Source organism: Lepidothrix coronata, unplaced genomic scaffold (assembly GCF_001604755.1).
Source record: "Lepidothrix coronata isolate B3197 unplaced genomic scaffold, Lepidothrix_coronata-1.0 Scaffold18, whole genome shotgun sequence".
In the NCBI taxonomy this organism is placed as follows: domain Eukaryota; kingdom Metazoa; phylum Chordata; class Aves; order Passeriformes; family Pipridae; genus Lepidothrix; species Lepidothrix coronata.
Genome location: NW_016690198.1, coordinates 3,627,228 through 3,649,871, shown reverse-complemented (window position 1 = coordinate 3,649,871; position 22,644 = coordinate 3,627,228). Strand labels below are relative to the sequence as shown.

At 38.7% G+C, this 22,644-nt stretch overlaps 1 protein-coding gene across 1 annotated transcript in view; it reads right to left on the bottom strand.

The window, feature by feature from the left end:
• The window catches only part of COMMD10 (COMM domain containing 10), a 109,691-nt gene extending 93,887 nt beyond the window's left edge, over window positions 1-15,804 (bottom strand). Inside the window, exons 1-4 of the mRNA XM_017807356.1 lie at window positions 15,743-15,804; window positions 15,507-15,597; window positions 12,644-12,754; window positions 10,777-10,932 (exon numbers count right to left, since the gene is read on the bottom strand). Coding sequence (XP_017662845.1) covers window positions 10,777-10,932; window positions 12,644-12,754; window positions 15,507-15,597; window positions 15,743-15,774 — 390 coding nt within the window. The 5' untranslated portion in view covers window positions 15,775-15,804. The remainder of the gene's footprint in view (window positions 1-10,776; window positions 10,933-12,643; window positions 12,755-15,506; window positions 15,598-15,742) is intronic.
• Window positions 15,805-22,644: the final 6,840 nt, after the last annotated feature.

Here is a 22,644-nt window from a genome sequence, read left to right as displayed (position 1 = left end):
AAATCTCAAAACTAGAGTTTCATCTTGAAGTCCAAAAAGTGAGAAAAGCACACTACTGGGCTGAACTTGTTAACAAGCCTGATGGGCAGAGAATGCAGAAGCAATTCTAAATAGGCAGCAGTGTTTTCTGTAGTTTTATGCTTATGAGAGAAAAAGAACTTATGAAAACCCTGGATGGGAAAGGAACACATAGCATAAGCAAACTAACATATCCAATTTGTAGAAGTCTACTACTACTACAACAAAAAATGTTTTCAGTATTGCCAAAACATAATTGGTAAATAAAAGTGGTAACATTACTATATATTTGTTAATATTTAAAAATCAGCAATACAATAATACAGATTTTCAACAGTATTATTTCAATTGGGTATTTGTCAATGGGCTATAGTTTAATTTGTCTGTTTGGACTTTTTTTTTTAAAGCAACAAAATTCTCCAACATGTGCCTTTTTAAGTAGCAAAATATTTTCATTACTCTGAAGTTGCTAAGGGGCTGATGAAGTTTTCCAACATGACTGAGGAGAATTTTAAAGCAAACTGAACTTGTGGCCCACAGAACTAAAAGCCAGTAACAGTAATCTTTAGAATAACTAGGTCACATGTCATGAATATTGAGAAGACAACCGTGTGCTTATAAAAGTATGGTATGATACTAAATCTTATTCATCTAGTTCATAACACACGCATCAGTTCAGTCAAATCAGACTCCAGTGACATCACTAACGCAAGCACAACTGAAAATAAATCCTAAAATCCCTTCTGAAAATTCAAATCTTGGTACAAAACAGAGTGCTTCTAATCATAAAATTGTTTGGGTTGGAAGGAACCTTAAAGATCGTCCAGTTTCAACGCCCCTCACATGGGCATTGATACCTTTCACTAGACCAGGTAACTCAGAGCCACAATCTGGCCTGGCCTTGAACATTTCTAGGCATGAGGCATCCACAGCTTCTCTGGGCAAACTGTTTCAGTGCCTCACCACCCTCACAAGAAAGAATTTCTACATAATATCTAATCTAAACCTACTCTTTCTTGGTTTAAAGACACTACCCTTTGTTCTATCACTACGCGTCCTTGTAAGAAGTTCCTTGTAGCAGCTCTCTTGTAGGCAGACCCCTTGTGGGGTGGACCCCTCCTGGTACTGGTGGTGCTGAAATTAACATGGACACCCCTGTTCCTGATTGTCAGTAGCTTCCTATGGCACAGAATGCTGGTTTAGACTTGCATAGCTAAGAACTGACATCCAGGTCTCCTGACTTTAGGTCCATACTCACAGACTCACTCCAGGGTAATTTAAGTGCATCTATAGTTACTTTCCTTCCCAAACAGTCTGATTAATTTAAGGACACACTGAAGCAGTGTAATTGACTTAAATTCTGTGAGGTTTGTAAAAACTGCATAAAGGAAACAGATCACCAATAACTTCTTACTGACTCATTTTTTACATGTACCACAGAAAACAGTCTTCCATTAGGCAGAAGCCTAATAAACTATTTCAGATAAAGTAGGACAGTTACAGCAATACAGAAATTAGTTTCATGCTCCACTGGTATATAGAGCCACCCATTTGATTTTCAAATAATTTAATCCTTATTTTGAGAGGCCATTTATTTCAAAATGATCTGATATTTGTGATAATTTCAATGTTATCACATTATATGCACATGAGATTATGTTTTTCATAGCCTGAAAAAAAACTGACATGCTTATCAATAAAGCTTTTTCTTCTATTTCTACCAAATATGGTGTATTTGTAAGAGCATGGATCAGTTTACACACAGCCACTACTCATGGAATTAAATTCAGCTTCATGACTACATCAGTGCTGGAGTGCTCCCTAATTAAAAGGCCACTTTAATTCACGGTCTAAAGTCAATATTGACAATTTAAGATTGCAAAGTCTAAACTACTATTTTAGTGTGAAGACTGAGTAACTAACACAGTGGGAGACTGCATAACAGAGGGATGAAAACCCAGCCTTCAGTCCATTCTTGAAGAAGTAGATTTATGATTGCTGGAGAAATAAGGAACTACACTTTAATAGCTCCAGTGTGAGCCAAAACTATCAGATGCTTTAAAAATGAAGCCTGACGAACTCAAAAAGGGCACTATATGAGGTACCTGCTTGCAGTAATGGGGAAACTTAACAATTCAGTGCCTCTGCCCACATGTACTTAAGCAAGATACCTTTGGTGTCCCCAAAGACAATTACAGAGAGAAATTAAATGCAATTCTAACAAATGAAATCAGAATTTTGTCTTTTTATTTGGATATTAACTCAATTAATTTCAGTTATTTTTCCCTCTAATTTGAGAGAGACAGTTCAACTTTAAAGATTAAATATTTACTGTAATAATTGAAAGAGCTGTTTATGTAATTTAAGACATCCATACTATCATCACTGAAACTGTTATGAACAGTGAAGTAGGAGATAAGGGCATATGAAAGACATCTTCAGGAAATCTTTGTCTCATATTATTGGAGTAGTATATAGCACACTGACACAAAACATTTAAGAATGTTTTCCAACCGACAAAATATTTGGAGGAAATTAATAATCTATAACATAAGACATTTTCCAGTGCAGCTCTTTCACTTACAGTACATTTATTTCAGTTTTCTAACAAATAACATAGAGGAAAATTAGTATGGACACCCACTCAGTTTAATTCTTGAAAGAGTAATTGCCGTAGTTCCTCCGCTGAAGTCAAAGTATTCCTCAATTCATTGTAGAAAAAGAAGATCAGAATACTCACATTTGAAGTTTGGTGATCTTCTCCATCTTTCAATAATTAATTAGACAAAATGTACTAAGCTGAAGTTGAATACATGAATACTTTTCATTTAAAGAAAGTATTGCAACATGTATATTCGCTTTTAAAATATTAACTGTCAGTTTTGTATGAATGGGAAAGGACTAAATGTGCATTATACATTAAAAAAAACTAGCCTACAATGCACTACTCTAAATTCATACTTGTGTTATCACGCCAGCATAAAGCTAGAGGAACCTATCAACTCTGCTTTCTAAAATTTTCAGCCAAAGATGCCAATTCTGCTTTTCATCAGCACACTCAGCACTCCAGAACCAAAAATCAAAATTAGATATGAAAATGTCAATTTTGCCTGCTGTGATAATGAAAATAATTTAGGAATAATTTAAGATGGATGACAAAACATTCCTGGATTTGAACTCTTTCAAAAACCCTCCCCAATTACTTAAAAAAAAGAACATTTCCGCAGAGGACACACCAGCAGGATGAAGCCAAAAGTGTACTCAATATAGAAAATAAATATTAAAACAGAAAAAAAGGGGCAAATTTTTAAGAGACAGCAATGATTGACAGGCACAATTTGCCAATCATCACAGCTAGGGTCTTCATCACAGAAATAATCTGTAATCAGAAGGAGAATGTTTCCTTTAAAATAAGCCCCAGATCAAACACCATGGGAAACTCGAGCACTGAGGACATGGGATATGACTGCATAAACACATTGATTCCTATTCTCTATTGTTGCTACCAAATTCAGCTGAACTAAGGCAGTATGAATATCTTTGAAGGAAGTTCTGGATATTGTAGCTTCTTTCCAGTAGGTCTCACTGTAACGACTGATCCATGGGTGAGGAGGTCTGCAGTAAAACAGCTGGATTTTCACATTGGTTGCATAAAATCTCTGACTACAGTCCTTTACCGTTTTCTTATTAGCAATGGAAAAACCTGACAGTATACAGCAGTTAAAAATCTGCCCCTCTACTGCACAAACATATTCAACTTCAATACAATTCAGTATCCCCTTTTCATAAATGGATTACCAAGACATTTTGTAGTTTCAGTGAAAAGTACTTTTCAATGGCACATTTAAAATCCTCATAAGACTCATATTTTATCTGTAGAAGTGAATCACAAATTGAAGGACCAGCATCTTCGGCTGATAATACTAGGCAAATCTTCAAATTAAACCAAAGACTTGGAGCAGGCACCACACAAATGGTATGTAACTATCAATAAAACCTTACACACAACCACTCATTCATAGAACAAATTCAGGATAATAGACTGGGGTTTTTAACTACAAGTCTGTAGTTAAAGACAGTCAGAACACATGCGCAGCCAAGTTTCAGCTACAGTGACTCCTACTACATTTTAAGACTGGACTTTGAAACCATAATGATAGTCATAAGAAAATAAGAATCCCTGGATGGATCTTATCACTGGATGGATCTTAGCTATCTGAACAAACTACTAGAATGCAATGTCAAATCAGATTCTGCACTAATCTTGCAGATACTGCAAGACCATCAGTAAACAGGCAAACAAAACAAAAAAGCAACTGGGAACTACATTTTTCACCAGTAAACAAGAATAACTAGAAATAGAGCAAGTTGTAACATAAAGGCAAGGAAAGGGTTGGATTGGGTTAGGCAGACAGACAGTGAATTTACAGAATCCTGTGAAAACACTGATCAAATAGAACACAATTCCCGAGGGGGAAAAAATAAAATCTGAAAGTTTAAAAAAAAAAGAAAAAGAAAAAGGAACTACTTATGTAGCTTTGCATCTTAGCCTCAAAAGAAGCACTGTTAAGATCAAGAGACTGAAGGTAGGTTGGGCCAAAGACTTAATCGAGTGATTAAACCAAGTAAGTGGGATAGGGGCACTGGATGTGAAGAAATCTTCACTAATGTGAAGAAATACATTATGTTTGCTGTGAAATCCTTGGATTTCTCAGCACAACTTTTCCTAGTGATATCAGTAATTTTAAGAGGCAGGAAAAAAAAAATTAAAATTAAGTGCAGTAAGCGTTTTAACTTTGTAAACTGGGATTTTCAGCTTATACTTAGTGCTAGAAAAGGCAACAGGAGCAAGCCAAAGAGCAAGTACCACAGTTACCTCTCAGAGAAGATATTAAGAGCATATTAAAAATAAAAAAAAAAAAGAGAGTGAGATTTCAATCTACAAGGAAAACATGCACTAATTATGTACCTAAATCCACCTTAATTGGTGAATATGTAAAGTCAACCAGATGCTTCATCCAAGATCACCTCTCTCCTGGAGGGGTAATTTCCTCTGAATTCCCATTTTTGTCTTCAAAGATAAAATCCTTTTCCCTTGAGCAAACCTTACTTAGCACTTATGCCAAGAAAAGTGATATTTTCAGACATCGTTGCTCAATATTCAAAGCAAAACCCCTCATCTCTTAATCTTTGAGTTTAAAAAAAGAAAAAGACAGACACTAAAAAGTACCAGTGTACTTCAAAAGGGAGGAAACAAAAGAAATAATATGACATGAAATTGGTAGAGCAAGACTAGTGCTACACAGCAACTTCAAAAGAATTTTCCCTCAGTGAAGTTACTGCAAGTTTTCATCTTAAACAGATTTTTACTGATAAGCAGCTACTTTGAAAGCAAGTAGAAAGAGACTGTATAATAAACATTACAAACAGCCTTCAAGTTTCCCAAACCCCAGTATTTCAGGATTCCCTTTGTGCAAAGGTAAATGTGGTGGTGTACTCCATCTCTGGGAAATGTGTTGGCACAGAGCTGCGGTAAAAATGCACACTATGACCACTTTAATCAAATCATAGCAGAAGAATATATGGCAAGGTGGGAAGGTTAGACAGATTTCAATTAGAGATAAGGCAGAAATTTTCATTAAACATAAAAAAGATCCCAGAAATTACCTACCATTTCAAGCCTTGAAATCACAACCAGACCCCTGTTCCAAAACCTCCTTTACATATTGAGGAAAAATTATCCTTTGTATTACACAGAAAGTTACACAGGATAAGCATGGTACTCTTTTGCAACTTTAAAAGATGGTATTTTGCATGTAGGAACAGAATAAAAGGTTCAGATGTTTTAAACCATTCTCAAAAACTTATTTCAGCCTTTTTCAGAAGACAGAAAAGGGCAAGGAGAGGAAGAAACTCATTAAAAAATCCTGAAGTAGTACCTAAAAACTGTAAACAATTAAAATTCCTACTTACAAAGCTGAGTAAAAGAATAAGACTCAATTGTGCTGTAGCTGGCTACTAAAATAAATCTCAGCAGGTACAAAGCCGTGTCTTTAGTACATATTTCATCATTTGCATTGTCTTTGCCTCTGTCGGCATCATATAATGTAAGTGGGTTCACAATTCATTGTGACAACGCCCATAGGTACAACACTACTCGTGACCTCTGCTTGTCCCTGTAAGAATGACTAGTTGATCAGACATAACAAGGAAACTAAGATTCTTTCTGTTTGAGCTGTATTCCTCCTATTTTGCATTCTTCTGATATCTGAAAGCATTTTCTGCCACGACATGCATACACAGAGTACATCAGTTCTCTTTGTCATAACCACCACAGTATGCAAGTGTTTCAGACTATTTCTGTAGATTTGCCAGTCTTTAGCAAAGGGAATTTAGCATATTAACATTGCATATACACCCATTAGCAAGAAGGCCAGTTTCTGAGAAAACCACTTTCATTGTTTTTCCCATATGGCTTCAAACAGGCACTCAAGATACAGAATTGACAGCTCTGTCAAGAATTTTAGGTACATAATTTCACTAGTTGCATTCCCACGCAACATTATATTAAGAAATGCTGTCTGAAAGCTATAAAAAGCTTCTCTTGCTTGGCAACATAAGACTCTTATCTTTTTCATGACACATATTTTAAGGATACCCTGAATAGTTTCCCAAAACAAGAAAGGTATGAGGCATTTAGTTGGATCTGCCTTTAAAACAGAGATTTGCACAGAATTCCAAAAAAACATACAGAGAACATAATATAGGGGGAGGGGGAAGCGGAGAAAAACAATAGAATTGATGAAAAATTGCCGTAAGAATTCAGAGTGAACCCTATTAAAAGTCTATCTCTTCTATGCAGAGAGGAGAAAATACATTGTAATCTGATCAATGTGTTCTCATTTCTAAACTGATATATTACCAATCAAAGACTTAAAAACTCGATCAGGTTGCTATTGGAATATTATCACTCACCTGTCATTATAGAGGCCAAATTAAGAATGTGTTCAAAGGAAAAAAAATAATAAAAATACCATCATTCTGATTGACTAGGACTGCATTATACAGAAGAAATAATATCATACAGACACTGCCATATGAATAAGGATTCAATGAACCAATTAACACAGCAGAATATACATAATTAATAATCCCGTGCAGCTGAAGACTGCCAATAGCTCAGTGAAGAAAAATGAAAAGATGAAGTGAGAAAACTAATAGTATTAAACTGTTGAATTTTTGGTTAACTCTACAGTTTTTATTCACTCCTCGAGTAAGAAATATCCCTATCTATTAAGTAGTGTGCACAAAAAAGACCTACATTCAAAAAATAACAGGTTTTCTCAAACAATTAGTGTCCAATATGCCACAGAAATCTTCAACTAATCAGTACTCTAGGAAATACTTGTTCTGTTGCTCCAACAAACTCAATTTGATTTGCCATCCTAATGAAGGGATCAACCAGCACATTACCACCTACATCTCTTGCACAGAACTGACATACCTGGAACTCAGAATACTGGTTTTTAACAACCTTTACTTTATAGGCAAGAAAAGAATCTGGTTTAAGAGAAATAACATATCCATACAGGCAAATTATCTGTAAGAAATTACTTCTCATGATAACTAGTGGTCTTGAGTCCAAACCTGAGCACAGGTTCCAGTGTTTGCTCAGTATGTAAACCATACCCCTGATAAATAAAAAATAAAACTTTCTGCCATTTTTTATTATCTTAAAACAGCAATGAAAGATTACTGCCTGGTCCTTCTTGTGTACACTACAGAAAATAGGCTTAGTGCCAGCATTTCAATACTTTCAAAATGGAGAACTTGTAAGTACCAGGTGCCAGAAGAGACTCAGGATATTTTGCCACATGGATTTTAGTAAAACACATGATAAAATTCCAAGATCTTTCTTAGTTACTTCATAAACTCTGTCTTGTACACAGTTTCCCTGCACATCCTCACGTTGGAACAGAACTATGAAGACCCCAGTAACACTAATCACGACCTTTATTCTACACTTGGACCCACATGAGCAATCCCATGGACACATCCATTAAAGCTGCTTAAAAGAAAATTCATAGTTGCTAAGTGTACAGAGAAAGTAAGGGAAAGTACCAAAGAATCACATAAACTGAGTTCTAAATTCATATGTAGTTCTCCACACCACCTGAACAGGTCAGTAAAAGTCTCTACAAGGTCAGTAAAAGCCCCTACCAAATATGCTAGTGATAACCAGAAAGCCTGTATGTATTTTTAAAAGAATATGAAAGTGAAAAACCCCCCAACAACCAGTATTCATAGACTCGTAGAATGGTTTGGATTAGAAGGGACCTTTGAAATGCATCTAGTTCAACTTCCCTGTCATGGGCTGGAACATCTTTTAGTAGATCACACTGATCAATGCCCCATCCAACCTCACTTTGAACACTTCCAATGATGGGGCATCCACAACCTCTCTGAGCAGCCTGCTCCATTGTCGCACCCCATCACCCCCTTCCTTATATCCAGTCTAAATCCATCCTCCTTCAGTTTAAAACTGCTGCCCCTTGTCCTGTCACTACATGCCCCAGTAAAAAGTCTCTCTCCATCTCTCCTGTAAGCCCCCTTTTGATTCTTGTAGCCCCTTTAGAGTACTGAATGACTACAATAATGTCTCTCTGGAGCCTTCTCTTCTCCAGGCTGAACAATCCCAACTCCCTCAGTCTGTCTTCATAGCAAAGGTGTTCCTGCCCTTGTATGACTTTAATGGCTCTCCTGTGGACCTGTTCCAAGATGTCCATCTCTGTCCTCTGCTGGAGGCCCCACAGCTGGATTTAACACTCCAGATGAGAGGAGCAGAGAGGCAGAATCACCTCCCTCAACCTGCCGGCCACATTTCTTTTTATACAGCCCAGGATACAGTTGGATTTCTAGGCTGCAAGTCCACATAGTTGGCTCACATCAGAATTTTCATCCACCAGCACCTCCAAGTTGTTTTTCTGCACGGCTGCTCTCAATACATTCATCTCCCCAGCCTGTGTTGATACCAGGGTATGCTCCGACCCGGGAGCAAGACCTTGCACTTGGCATTAAGAACCTCATGAAGTTTACACAGGCCCTCCCCTCAAGCTTCTCAAGGTCCCTTTGGATGACACCCCTTCCCTCTACCTTACCAACTTCACCACTTAACTTGATGTGATCCACAGTGACACAGTCTCACCAGTCTCAACACGACCTTAAGTCATGTTGGTCCCTCTCTCTGAGGTAGACCTTTATTATAAAGTCACCACAAAAAGCATTAATATTCCAGTAAGTTTATTTCATACCCTATTCACATTATTTTCTTCCAAAATATAGCAGAAGTATGTCAGAGACAGATAACGTGAAGGATTAGAAGGAGGGAACTTCCATGGAATGAGAGTGAGAAATCTCACACTATGTTGTTTGAAATAAAAAACACACTCTTGTTTAGTATTTCTCACAATGACAAAAGAGATATACATTAAAATCAAAAGATAATGGATATACGGGTTTTAAAAAACATCAGTTTTCCCTCAACTGGTAGAAAATCAGAAATCAGGCAAGTACACAGACTGAAACCACCAGGTTCAGGAAGTAAGGGTGAGAAATTATCATCTTTGAAGGTGCAAGACAGCTTCTAAGTCATAATGTGAGGCATAAATTTCCATCAAAGAGGTTAACTGGAGGATTCTACCCCTATGGTTTCATCCAAGGTGCTGAAGAGAGGGCATCCAACAAATAGATTTTCTGATCCAGTTCCATAACTCCCGTATTCCTGGAATCTGAATCACATACCAAACTACAAGGTTCATTTGACCAAAAAAAGCCTCATTAGGAATCCAATATCAACCATATACAGAGCATGAATAAATCAGTCTTAAAAAACCCATGCAAACAAGCAAAAGAAATTCAAACATCCCTACCACGCATCAATCTTCAAGATTCCTAAGGAAAGCAAATGTCATTCCTACCTTCAAGGGTAAGAAGTAGGACCCCAGGAACTAAAGGTCAGTCAGCCTCACCTCAGTCTTTGGCAAGATGATTGAACAACTATTCCTTTTCTATGTTACTAACAAAATCATAAACTAACAGAATTAATCTTATCTCAACAAGATATATAGCAATGATAAAAATAAATAAAGAAAAAGCGAGTCAGTGTTCCACAATTCTTTCCAAATATTTGATCTTGGCTGCCACTTATGTGTTCTATACACAATTCCTTATGCATTTGAAGGCTTATTATGAATCAACAAAAGGATGTTATTATACCTTCTCATAGATGTAGACATCTATGCTAAAGATACAATGAGACTTCATAGCATGTAGCAAGTTTTAACTGGTAATAGGCACACAGGAAGCAAGACTATCATGCCACCATAGAAAAGTATCTCAAAATTGTAAGAAGTATCTCACAAAATTCACCATCCAACAAGCTCACAAAATTAAAGATGGCAGGTGCTCAGATGCAAGTAATGAGAATCAACAGGCTGATGAGCTAAACCACCACAAGTGTTCATGACCGCATTTTACCCTTGCCCTACTGAAGGCCTGTTCACAAACACCTCCAAAGGGTGAGTTGGTTGCACTACTTTGCATTGCTAATAAGTATGCTGGCTTCTCACAAACTTTGTATCTTAGTTTAAACTCCTTGCTTAAAACCAAATCAATATAATTTTATTCTCTCTCAGGAAAAACAAACAAAACAAAACAAAAAAACCCCCACCAAAACAAACAAACAACAAAAAACATTACCTTCTGAGGGGTCAAAACCCTCTGCCTGAACTTTTCAATGGTATCTTGACCTGCCGCCGCCCACGCAGTAGCAAATGCTTCAGCTTTGTCTTGATCCAGGTGAATGCTCTGTAGCTGCTGTTGCAATGACACAGGCTTCAAATTATGATAGACTGCCTGTTAAGAGGAAGAATAACTGCTGTTGTTGAGCGCTGGTCTACAAGTCACTCCAGATATGTTCTACCATGGATGGCCACCATGTTCACACAAGATTTTTATGAGCAACTCTACTGGGGGACTACAAGCATCCTGTTGTTCTTCTTAACCCTCTAACTGAGAAGACAGAAAAGCATAACTATCTTAAAATGCAACGTTACAAATAACTCTTCTCAAGACAGACAAACTATGAAAAACCACACATACAAGTGAAATCTGAGTATTTGTACAGATTTCCACTGTACATAATACCAAAGCAGTGATCACTGAAAAAAAACTGGGCTTTGAAGCCAATTGTGACCAAGAAAAAAGGATAACTTTTCCAAATTCACATTATTCAAGTAAGCCTGAACTACGAAGTAGTATTCCAGAAAGATAAGAAGAGTTCACCAAAACTGAAGGAGTCAGATATTACCTCCCTATTAGCATCATTTTTTTGTGTTTCACACAGTGCATAGTATGCTGGTCTCCCCTTTCAAAACAGGACTCTGTCATCACCAGATCAGGGAAAAAAAAGAAACAATACATGTGGCAAAGACCATACAGAAGTCCTTTTATCTCTAATGTGTCCATACACCAAAGAGCTGCTAAAAAAGTTATGCCCTGACAGAACAAGTAGCTCTAAGAAGCACAGCTATCAGCAAGAACACATACATGTGTTCGCATACATGTAGTTCATATGGGATTCCTTTTTTTTTTTTTAAATGCAAAAGAAGCAAGTCCTAGAGGAGAATAACTGCTTTTTCTGTTCATCTTCAATGATTATAATATAAATTAAGCAGTCTGATGAAATAATGACCAGGCAATAAACAGGCAAGTCTGATGCTTGGCTGAGATGAAAATTCAAAATTTTAGTCTGGAGGTGATCTCAGGTTTCATTTTCACTTTTTTGGTTGGTAGGAGCCATGGGGAAGACTGTTTGCTTTCCTTCTAAAGCAGTGGAATGTGTCAGCTAAGTGTAGTGATCATAAACTGATGTGTAAGAAAGGACCAGATTCAAATCCCACAACAGACCATCACTATGTGTTCCCCTGGCACAGACTATAGTTTCTATAATTACAGGAAATGGACGGAAAACATCATGGGTGTGACAAGTTTTAAGACAGTTAACATATTTACCACATAATACAATGGTTTCCCAACCTTAGTAGAGGCAGACTGCAGAATTACAAAACCTTCTCTGTTTACAAGGTATTTAGCTCCACATCATGCAGTCATTCACTCCTCCAAACATGAGGTTTGTCTGTTCACCTCAGTACAGGCTGCTTCTGGGCATCAAAGTTTTCCATAACTGAATCTTAAGGCAACTTAAGCAGTGATCAATAATGTTATGTAGTATTTTCCTTACAAGAAAATGGCTGACTTATTTACAATGAATAAGAGGGAAAACTATATCTCATAATTACCATCAGTTCTCTTGGAGTCATGCAGACCTCCCTTCTACCAATAACATCTACATTAGCTGGAAAATCAATCCACAAAGGCAATTAGTCCCATCCAAATCAGGAAGGCATGAAAACAAAAGCAGTAAAATCATGAACCCAACACATATATAATATACTACAGGTATATGTTTCCACTAATTAATTTTTAACTTGACTTTTATATTTTTAAAATCTAATGTGGGATAGAAAAATACATTTATCAATGCATAAGGATGAAAACAAAATACCTGTTCTAAAATGAAGGATATAGTTTCAAGAACCAGATGAAGATCCTGCTTTTCCAATGAAAAAGCTATTTGAAGTTTTTCTTCCTCCTCTTCACTGAAGGTACTTTCAGCCTGAAGCACAAAAATGTTTAGTCACAATATTTCATTTAAGGACCAAGAACTTACTTGTTAAAATAAAAACATAGTGGCTGTCCAGTTGTTTCTAAATGGAAATAGTAAAGTAAAGTTCTTTTCCAACAGAAATATACAAGCGATTCCTCTCACTGAAAATCAAAATTGAAAGTCAACAGTACCACAGGATTACTTGAAATACAGCAGAAGAAAATGCTTTCTCTTTGCACCTGAGAGACACTAAAGAAATATTTTTCTTTCAATTATCAGATCCAACCACCTTTTATAAATAAAAATAAGACAAGTACTAAGTCCATTACCTAAGTCAGACCCCAGAGAAAACAGAAGGCAAAACTGTAATGAAGTTAGTTGTGTATGTTTCTTCCACTCCAGCTATCCTTCTACAAACCACCCACGCTGTTATTAAGGAAATAAAGGCCTAATGCATATTTATTTTTTAAGTCAGATTTGAGTCTACAAACTACTCTATTACTGGAGACCATTGAGAATGTACTGTACTTTTAAAATACAGCAGTTGTACTTATTATAGGAGAGAAAATTAAACAGTAATTTAAATGCAGATATTGCCTTCTTTTAAAATGTAATTACGAACAAATCTATAATACAGACAACAAAACACCATATTTAGATCGCTTAGTAATGCAAAACTGCAAAGAAAACAAGAAAATCAATTCAGCTGTCAGAATAAAAAAATGAGGCAATTACAAATTTCAATGATTGCAACATACATAACAAGAGTATCAAAATGGAAGCATTATTTGAATAATTAGCTGTTGGAGGGAAACACAGAGTGTCTGCTTTGTTAAGGAAAGCGAGTTCATTTAAAGCTTCCAGCAATTTAACCAGCTCTAAATACTTCAATACTTTAGAAAGGTCAGCCGAACTACTCAGGAGATTGAGTTGTTAAATTACAAAGACCACGTCCCTCATGTAAATGTTGATTAAAACTGTGAAGAGCTACTAAAATGCTATGGAGTAGTAAAAAAGAACAAACAAACCAAAACAAAACAAAGAAGTTAGTGACAGTTCGGATTTAACGATGAGTTAGTATCCATGCAAAACAACCGATAAAACTCTGTAATAACAGCAACATCCAAGCTAGTAATTTTGATAGGAAAAAAAACTCAGCAATTGAATCAAATGAATCCTTATAGCCTCAGAATTATAACCTTTAATACATTCACATTTTTTTCCATGTTGCTCCTAACCTGTAATACTTTAACATTTAGTTTGTAGCATGTGTACAGAAAACAAATTCTGTATTTCTTATTCTACTTTTTCTGGACACAAAACAAGGGAATAAACAAAATCTAATACTGAAAGACAACAAAACTGACAAAATATATTTCTGGTGTAAGATTTATCTTACAGTTTCTGCTGCAATATTTAGTGCAAAGTTTAGACCTAGTCTCCATTTGACATTTTGGCACTGTACAATGAAACTTACTACTGATTTATTTTATTATTTTTTTATTTATTCTGCAATTACAAATATCTTCTGTAAAGGTGACAAAAATATTCACTAAACGTTCTGGGCTTTATTTTCAACCTCAGTTTCACAGGTGGCTTTGGTTGACAGATATACAGAAATGCAGAAAAATAAACAAAAATATCATTTAGTGTTTCACTCATGATGTACAATGTGGTATACGTAAAATTTTCCTTAGAAAGGATGTTCTTTGATGTTTGATCTTTGTATATTTTGAAGCCTAAACATCAAGAAAGGAGATTTAATCCACAAAACAGAGAGCGGCTAACAAGCTCTAAGTGATGTCCAGGTGTTAGAAAAACAAATTACTTGCGATAGAATTGCGTTTTTAAGGTTTAGGGTTCACATGCTTCAGGGATCTCAGACCTAGGGGGAGGTTAACAAAGCTTGGGAAGAAGGATGTATCACTGATAGTGGATACAAAGAATGCAGAATTTAGGGTCCACAAAGACATGTGGCAGAACTCCAAAGATAAGGAAGAAACTAACAAAGCCAACTCAGCAACCGTGCGGAATCCACTCCGACTGGGTAAAAGGTAATTCTGGCAACAGGAGAGCGCAACCACCGACTCACAGCCACAGACCCAAGTAACCCACCGACCCAAAAGCGAGAAACTGAGCATGTGGACTAATTAGCATGAGAAGCGATGGAATCATTAACCAATAGAAGACAGGATTCGAAGTAATAAGACTACTATGTAACTTGCAGCAAAGGAACACTAATTCCTTTGTTTGCTAAAATGTATAAATAGTAAAAAAGTTTTGATAGTTGGTGTGCTTGATTTGTGAAATTCCACCAGGCACCCAGCCTTGCACAACTCTGAAATAAATAATCAACGTCTCTCTCGAGTGTGCAATTGTTGGCTTGCTGCATACAAGGTAACGAATCCGATTTTTGTGGACAACACTCGCGAGGGCAGGAGCGTGGTTTGTGCCAAAGGCCAAGGAATTCGCGTGTTCTGACAGCGCCCTGAGGCACTGGCCCCAGGAGGCCTCGAGTTATTTACGAGCACCACTCGCCCTCACGCCATTCACCTTCTGCCAGTAGTTACCGGCTCTTACTTAAGCCACCTGAAATAGTTCTGAAAAATTAGTGATGAATGAAATCAAGACCTAAAATCCTCTAATCGAGGAAATATCAGGCTCCGCCCGCAGCCGCGCGGCCCCAGCGCCGCCGGGCCCGGCCCCGCTCCCGCCCCTCCCGGCGGGATACGGCCCCGCAGGCCCTCCGCGCCCCGCCAACCTTCAGGTGCAGCTTCTGGAGAAGGCGGGAGAGCAGCCGCGGGAATCGGCCGGAGTCCACGGCGTTGAGCAGCGACACGGCCCTGCGGATGCTGCGCGGAAGGACAGGGGGCGGTCAGAGGGGCCCTGTCCCTGCCGCGCCCCAGCACCGCGGCGGGACCTGCCCCGCCCTGCCCTACCCCGCCCTTCCCGCCCGGCCCGGGACAGCGCAGCCCGGGGGAGCCGCAGCGCCGGTACCTGTCGCTCTCCGGCACCACGGGCGCCGCCATGACTGCGGCGCGGACCCGCCCCCGACGGCGGCCCGGCGGGGCCAAGCGCCTCCGCCCCGCTCCTCTCGCAGAGAGGGCAGCGTGAACTCACGGAATCACAGAAACAGTTAGGTTGGAAAAGACATCTGGGATCACCGAGTCCAACCTGTGACCGAGCACCACCTTGTCAACTAGATCATGGCACTAAGTGCCACGTCCAGCTCCTTAAACACCTTCAGGGGTCGTGACTCCACCACCTACCTGGGCAACCCATTCCAAAGTCTAGTCATCCTTTCTGTGGAGAAATTCCTCCTGATGATCAACTGAAACCTCCCCTGGCGCAGCTTGAGGCTCTGTCCTCTCGTCCTGTCCCTGGTTGCCCGTGGCCAGCTCCTGGCTGCACTTCCCGCACGGCTCTGCAGGAGCTTCAAAGCTGGAAAGGTCCACAGGGACGTTTTGTTCCCGTGTGGGAGCGCACAGACAGGCCCAAAACACCTGTCATCACGATTCTTTTCTTGTCATAGCAAGATGCCACCCTGTCGGTAACAGAGTCCGTGGAACCTACAGCAGCTGTCTTCCTCAAATCACCTGTGCCCAGGTACGACGCCCAGAGTGCCACCCTGTCACATGCCATTTAACTGCACTTGTAAGGCACAGAGCACACCATGCCTTTTTTCAGGCCAAGTACAAGGTTGTCAAGCCACATGAAGAGAACCATTAAGTTTAAAGCCCCAGAGGGAAGCAGCACTGGACTGTGTGTTTGTACTTCGAGGGTATTACCTCGAGTGGATGCAATGCCTGTGAGACCTGTAGTTTCCATCAGATTTGGCTGAAATTGAAAAATGTGTTGAAAGACAATGGGATGAGCACACAGAGGAACAGGCAGCATGGCTGTATAGACCTTGTTTTCCTAGGAAACTAACAAAAAGTTTTAATAATCTCGAAAGGCTTTTGAATGTGGCTGTGAAGGTTTATAAGGTGTGTCATGAAGGGTTAGTTGTACGGTAATAAATTATGGTAGGCTCAAGAGGCAGGTGGAAAAGCTTGGAATTTTTTGAGGGTACTGTGAAGAAATGTTTTATAAACATATATGCTGAAATCTTGCCTGTGTTGAACTGAAGGGAATTTAGTCACTAGGATCAATTTCAATATCGCCAGGACATCTGAAAAGATAATGTCTGTTTAAGTACACTCGGCCTAAAGAAGCAATTTGGGGGGGGGCAGAGAGGGGGAAGTGACAAGCCTGGCTGTACTCCAACAGGAATTTTAAACTAGAGAATTCCTAGCTGAGACTTTAACAATATTTGTGCTATACCTCTTACCAGAAGTGGGGCTCACAATCATTGTTATGAATGGCAGTTACATTTTTCTAGCTATTGTTCTAGGACTAAACACAATTACATTCAACTATAACATCTGGTTTTCTGTACTCTTATAAAACATGAAAAAAAACAATATTCTTGCAAGAAATTTACTTGGCTGGAAAAGAGAAATGAGTGTTTTGCTCCACACTGAAAAAAAATAATGTAACTTCTTGTTCTAGGAAGTCTCCCCCGAGAATAGAATTTTTTACAGTTTGTTCAGGCAAAATGGCCAAGGACAGCTGGAAGTCTAGACATATGCATAGTTATTTTGTAAAGTTCCAGCTGATACAGATATTGGATGCGCCACTCAGGTTTGCTGCCAATTCTCTGGGTTTATAACCTGGACCTATTTTAAAGTGTTTTCTTTCACATTTTGCTGCATCAAATAAATAGTCAAAATAGATAATCAAAACAACAAGCATTAAGAACATATCTGGGCAGGATCCTGAGCAACCTGCTCCAGCTGGGCCTGCTTCACAAAGGAGGTTTGACTTAAGATCTCTGGAGGCTTCTTCCACCCTGTATGATTCTGTGTTCAGAGACTCACTGAATAAAGACAGGAAAGAGAGCACCTAATCGGAAATAATAAATAATTAGGCTAACCTGACAAGGTGCTGTCAAGTGCAAAATTAAATAATTTTTTTTCCTAACACCTTTTCTGTTCCTGAAAAAGAATTATAAAAAGTTGATACTTCTCATGCAACCATTCACCTCTTATTGATTTGTACTTGCATCCATGTCCCACTTTTCCAATGTGAAAAACAGGTTTCTTTCAGTGAGCTTATGATACTACACAATGTATTTTATCAGTTGTTTTAACTATCCATCTAGGGAAGACATATTTTGACTCAAAATGTTCCACTTGACATGCAAATGGATGTTGGATGAGCTTTTGGATTAGTCTGCTCAGCACCCACGACAAAATGTTAGGCATCAGGGAGTGACACTTCAGAGCATTTAGCTGCTGATAAATGTTAGTAATCTTGCTCCCTGACAATAGTCTTGAAAAGCTCAGTTTCCCCTGCTTTGCATTTCTAGAAATTGAAGTATATATTTTTTTCACTGTTTTGTCTATGCTCAAGCCTTTTTCTGCCATTTTTATCCCTGTAATTTTTCCTTACTTTTGAAGCTGCACACAAAAGAACATGTGAACATCTTGAACTTCTTCAAGATCTGATTTGGACAATATTCCTGGCAATGTGTAATGACTAAATAGTTGTCCTATAACTCATTGAAAATAAACCAGTAATGTTTGACGTAAATTTTCACTTTTGGCCTGCAAGTGGCTTAAGCAATTGAAGTTAGCAAGGTATAAATTTGTGTGGCAGGAATTGATTTGAAATATTGTTGAAAAAAGTTTTTTGTTTTTTTGGTTTTCTTTTCTTGTAATGTAAGTTCTAAGTGTTTCAGTTAAATTACATCAATCAGAAATAAATACTCCTCTGTTGCTGTTTGTGACTTTTACCATTATGAGACAATCTGCCGTTATTTCTGTTTGCAGAATGTAATCTCATTACGATCACTGGGACTACTTGGATTCTGCTTGGAAAGAGACAAGGGGACTCTTAGTTTATTGGTTCTGCCTGCTGGTTCACTGTTTGCTATTTTTGTGGTTATATATGAACATTCACCAGTCATGTGAAGGTCGTCAGTTTAATTGGGTGATGCGGTTCTTCAGAAAAGAAATCAGGGCTGGATAGCCTATGCTAATAAAAGGCGTCTGTGAGCATAGAGAAGATTCATGTGTGGACAACAGGCCTTAATTTATGCCATTATGACACAAACAGATACAATCCTGTAAGGAACCAGCATTCATACCTTTGCACCTGCGTAGAGTTAGAAGAAGGACAGTGCTTCGCAGAGCCAGGCTGATGGAGAAGAGATGCATTGCCCTCTGCAAATTATAAGACACAAAATCTTTATATGGCTAATGAAATGCAAGTATAACGTTCTCACTGACATTCAAAGTTTCAGCTGGCTCAGACGTGATATCTCAGTTTTCCCAATAGAGTGGGATGAAACAAAATAGCCCACTGAAACATGCATAATTTGTTTTAAAATGTTTGGAGATCATGAGTAATGTGTCAAAGGAAGAGCTACAGTCAATATTGCAATCACTGGCTAAGAAACTCACAGAATCATAGAATTGTTAGGGGTTGAAGGGACCTCTGGAGATCATCCAGTCCAGCTGGCCTGCCAAGGCAGGGCCACCTAGAGTAGGTGACAGAGGAACTCATCCAGGTGGGTTTTGAATGTCTCCAGAGAAGGAGATGCCACAACTTCCCTGGGAAGCCTGTTCCAGTGTTCTGCTTCCCTCAATGTAAATAAATTTTTCCTCATGTTGAGATGAAATTTCTTGTGTTTTAGTTTGTGTCCGTTGCTCCTCCTCCTGTTTCTGTGCACCACTGAAAAGAGTCTGGCACCATCCTCTTGGCAACCACCCTTGAGATAATTATATGCATTACTGAGATCCCCTCTCAGTCCTCTCTAGACTAAACAGGTCCAGCTTTCGCAGTCTCTCGTCATAAGAGAGATGCTCCAGATCGCTCATCATCTCTGTGACCTCTGCTGGACCCTCTCCAGTACCTCCCTTCTTTCTTGTACTAAGAAGCACAGAACTGGACACAGCACTCCAGATGAGTTCTCACTAAGGCCGACTAGAGGGGAGAGGATCACCTCCCTCAACCTGCTGCCCCACTCTTCCCAATGTACCCCAGTATACCATTTGCCCCTTGACCACAAGGGCACACTGCTGGCTCATGGTCAACTTGTCACCCACCAAGACTCCTGGGTCCCTCTCTGCAGAGCTGTCCTTTAATAGACTTGCCCCCACAACCTGTAATATTTGGGGTTATTCCTCCCCAGGTGCAGGACACTACATTTGCCCTTGTTGAACCGCATTAGGTTTCTCTACGCCCAATTCTCCAGCCTACCAAGGTCCTACTGAGGCAACACAGCTTTCAGGTGTACCAGCTGCTCCCCCCAGTTTTGTATCATCAGCAGACTTATTTAGGGTACATTCTATTACTTCATCCAGGCTTTTGATGAAAAAGCCGAGTAAGACCGGACCCAGTAGTGATCCCTGGGAAACACCACTGACTACAGGCCTCCAGCTGGATTCTATTCCACTGTCATGACCTTCTGAGCTCTGCCATTCAGCCAGTTCTTGATCCACATCCTCTGTCCATTCAAGCCACATTTCCTGAGGTTACCTACGAGGATGTTATGGGAGACACTGTCAAAAGCCTTGCCGAAGATGAGGTAGGCTGCTCTCCCTGCATCAACCCATCCTGCCACGCCAACTCAACAGAGCTGCAGCAACTGTAATGCATTTGATGTAAATGTTTGTCTAAGGATATTTGAATATTTATTCAGAAAGTATCAATCTATATTTCTTTAGTCCATCTTTTTTGTTTTTTCCCCTGAAGTGAATCAAATCTGTATTCTACCCTGGTATGGACAGATATAGAGAAAGTTCAATTGCGCTCTAATAGGAGATGTTTAAAAGGATCACAAAAATTGTCTGGAAAAGAGTTTAAAGTGTATTTTTTTTAACACTTTAATAATGCAGGGGGATTGAATGGCACCTCGCCATATGCAGAAGTCCATTTTAAGCCAGGAGGAACTGTTTAGTGGTTTTGGGCTGTGACTGTATCTCTGGAACCATAGATCTGACTTCTCCCAGAACTGATCATTTTTTGGTTTTTTTAAAGCAGTGAAGGTAAATTGAATACCATGTGGTTTACTGGAGTTACCTAACATTAAGTCCCATTTGGACAAGAATCCCATAACACTTTTCATATAAAATTTGGGAACTTTGGGGAAAGTATTTCCATTTTCTGCCTGTTGTTTTACAGTTCTATTGTATTCCTAGTCTGTGTTTCAGAAGTACTATGTTATACAATTTTTAATTGTGGAACATTTAATGAAGGATTTGTAAACACTGAGCAAGAGAAAATCAGATGAAAATCAGAGAAAATCAGAAAATCATTTTTCCCATTTATTCACACAGAAACAGAGGTAGATAAGGGAGTGGGAACCTTGCTACAGCTGGCTAGCTAGTCAGCTTTGTGCCCCAATACAGCTTGGGTCTGCCTTATTCAAAACTCCCAATGCTTAACTTATCTGATGAAGCCTTGGATGTTTGTAGTCTTTAGCAAACCTTCACATCTTAAAAGTTGTACTATTTAATGGCCCTTGCCTTTGCCTCTTCTGAGCCACATGCTAAAACTTTTATTAGTATTTCCTTTAAATTGTCCATTGTTTTAGAAGCAGCTGTAAGTATCCAATGCAATATCAAAAGACAGGTATTGTGTTTTTTTCCTCAAAGCTGTGTCAACTTCAGGTATAGAAAAGTACAGACATTCTGGCTCGAAGCCTGACTCAGGGCAATGGAGGCAAACAACAAAATGCTGTGCATAGCTCTTATTTGATTTTCTGAGTTTTCAATTTGTAAATAGCAGGAGATGCACAGTGCAGCCTTTGGAATCCACAGGATTCTAAAAAGACAATGCCCAAGCACATAGGAGCCTAGTAGGGGAAGAACCATCTTTATCTACATTAAAAAAAAAAAAACAAAAACATGTGGGAGCACACTATTCATTTCCATGAAATTGATTGCTTTGTAGTAATAACATCTAATAAAGCAGAGGGTGAATATCTTCTTCCAGATAAACAATGACTGTAAGCAAGGCAAATACAGTGGAAGACACAATGAATTCACATTAAACAAGCTTAATCAATTTTTAGGGAAGAGACTTAGTGACAGTATCTTAGCTAGGGAGTAGTTTAATATGTATCTGTACTGTCATCGTTCCTTAAGCCACAAAGAGATCACTGGTAGCCTGAGCAAAGCAGCCACTTGAACATGGAAAAGACAGGCAAAGTAAATTCACAGCATCACAAACTGTTTAGCTTGCATAGTCTAGGGAGGGATAGAATGGGGAGAGAGAAAAGGACTAACAGACCTTACAGAACAGTTAATTGATCTGATTCCCCCTATTTTAAACAGTTTTCTAAAGCAAACTTATTCCCTAGGGAAAATCATATTCTGTTTAGACTGATTTATAAGGTGTAAGATAATCTGTTGTCATCTGGAGCATAACTAGTTTCACAAGAGACTAAGAAATGTTCTCTGTCTTTTCTCGTAAGAGGTTTTATTTAAAACCACAATGTTGTGCACTGTGGCATTATGTAATTACCTAAAAAACTATCAGATATGGCCACTGTGTTGTTATTTGTATCTACCACGGACTTTCACAATCCACATACAAATATGTATAACATGGTTTTTTCTTCCCCATTTACATCTGCCTTAGTAGGGATTATACTTGTGCACTGTCAATTGATCATTTGGAACTGAGGAAAAAGTTAGCAGGACCATTGCAAGAACTCAGGCATTCTCAAACCACAGAACTGTCTCTGTAACATCATTTTAATTCTTTATGCTTATCTTGGCTCTCACCTTTGTATTTTTCAGGTTTTGTTCTCCATTTTGAAGGTTGCACTAAGTGTGTTTGTGATGGAG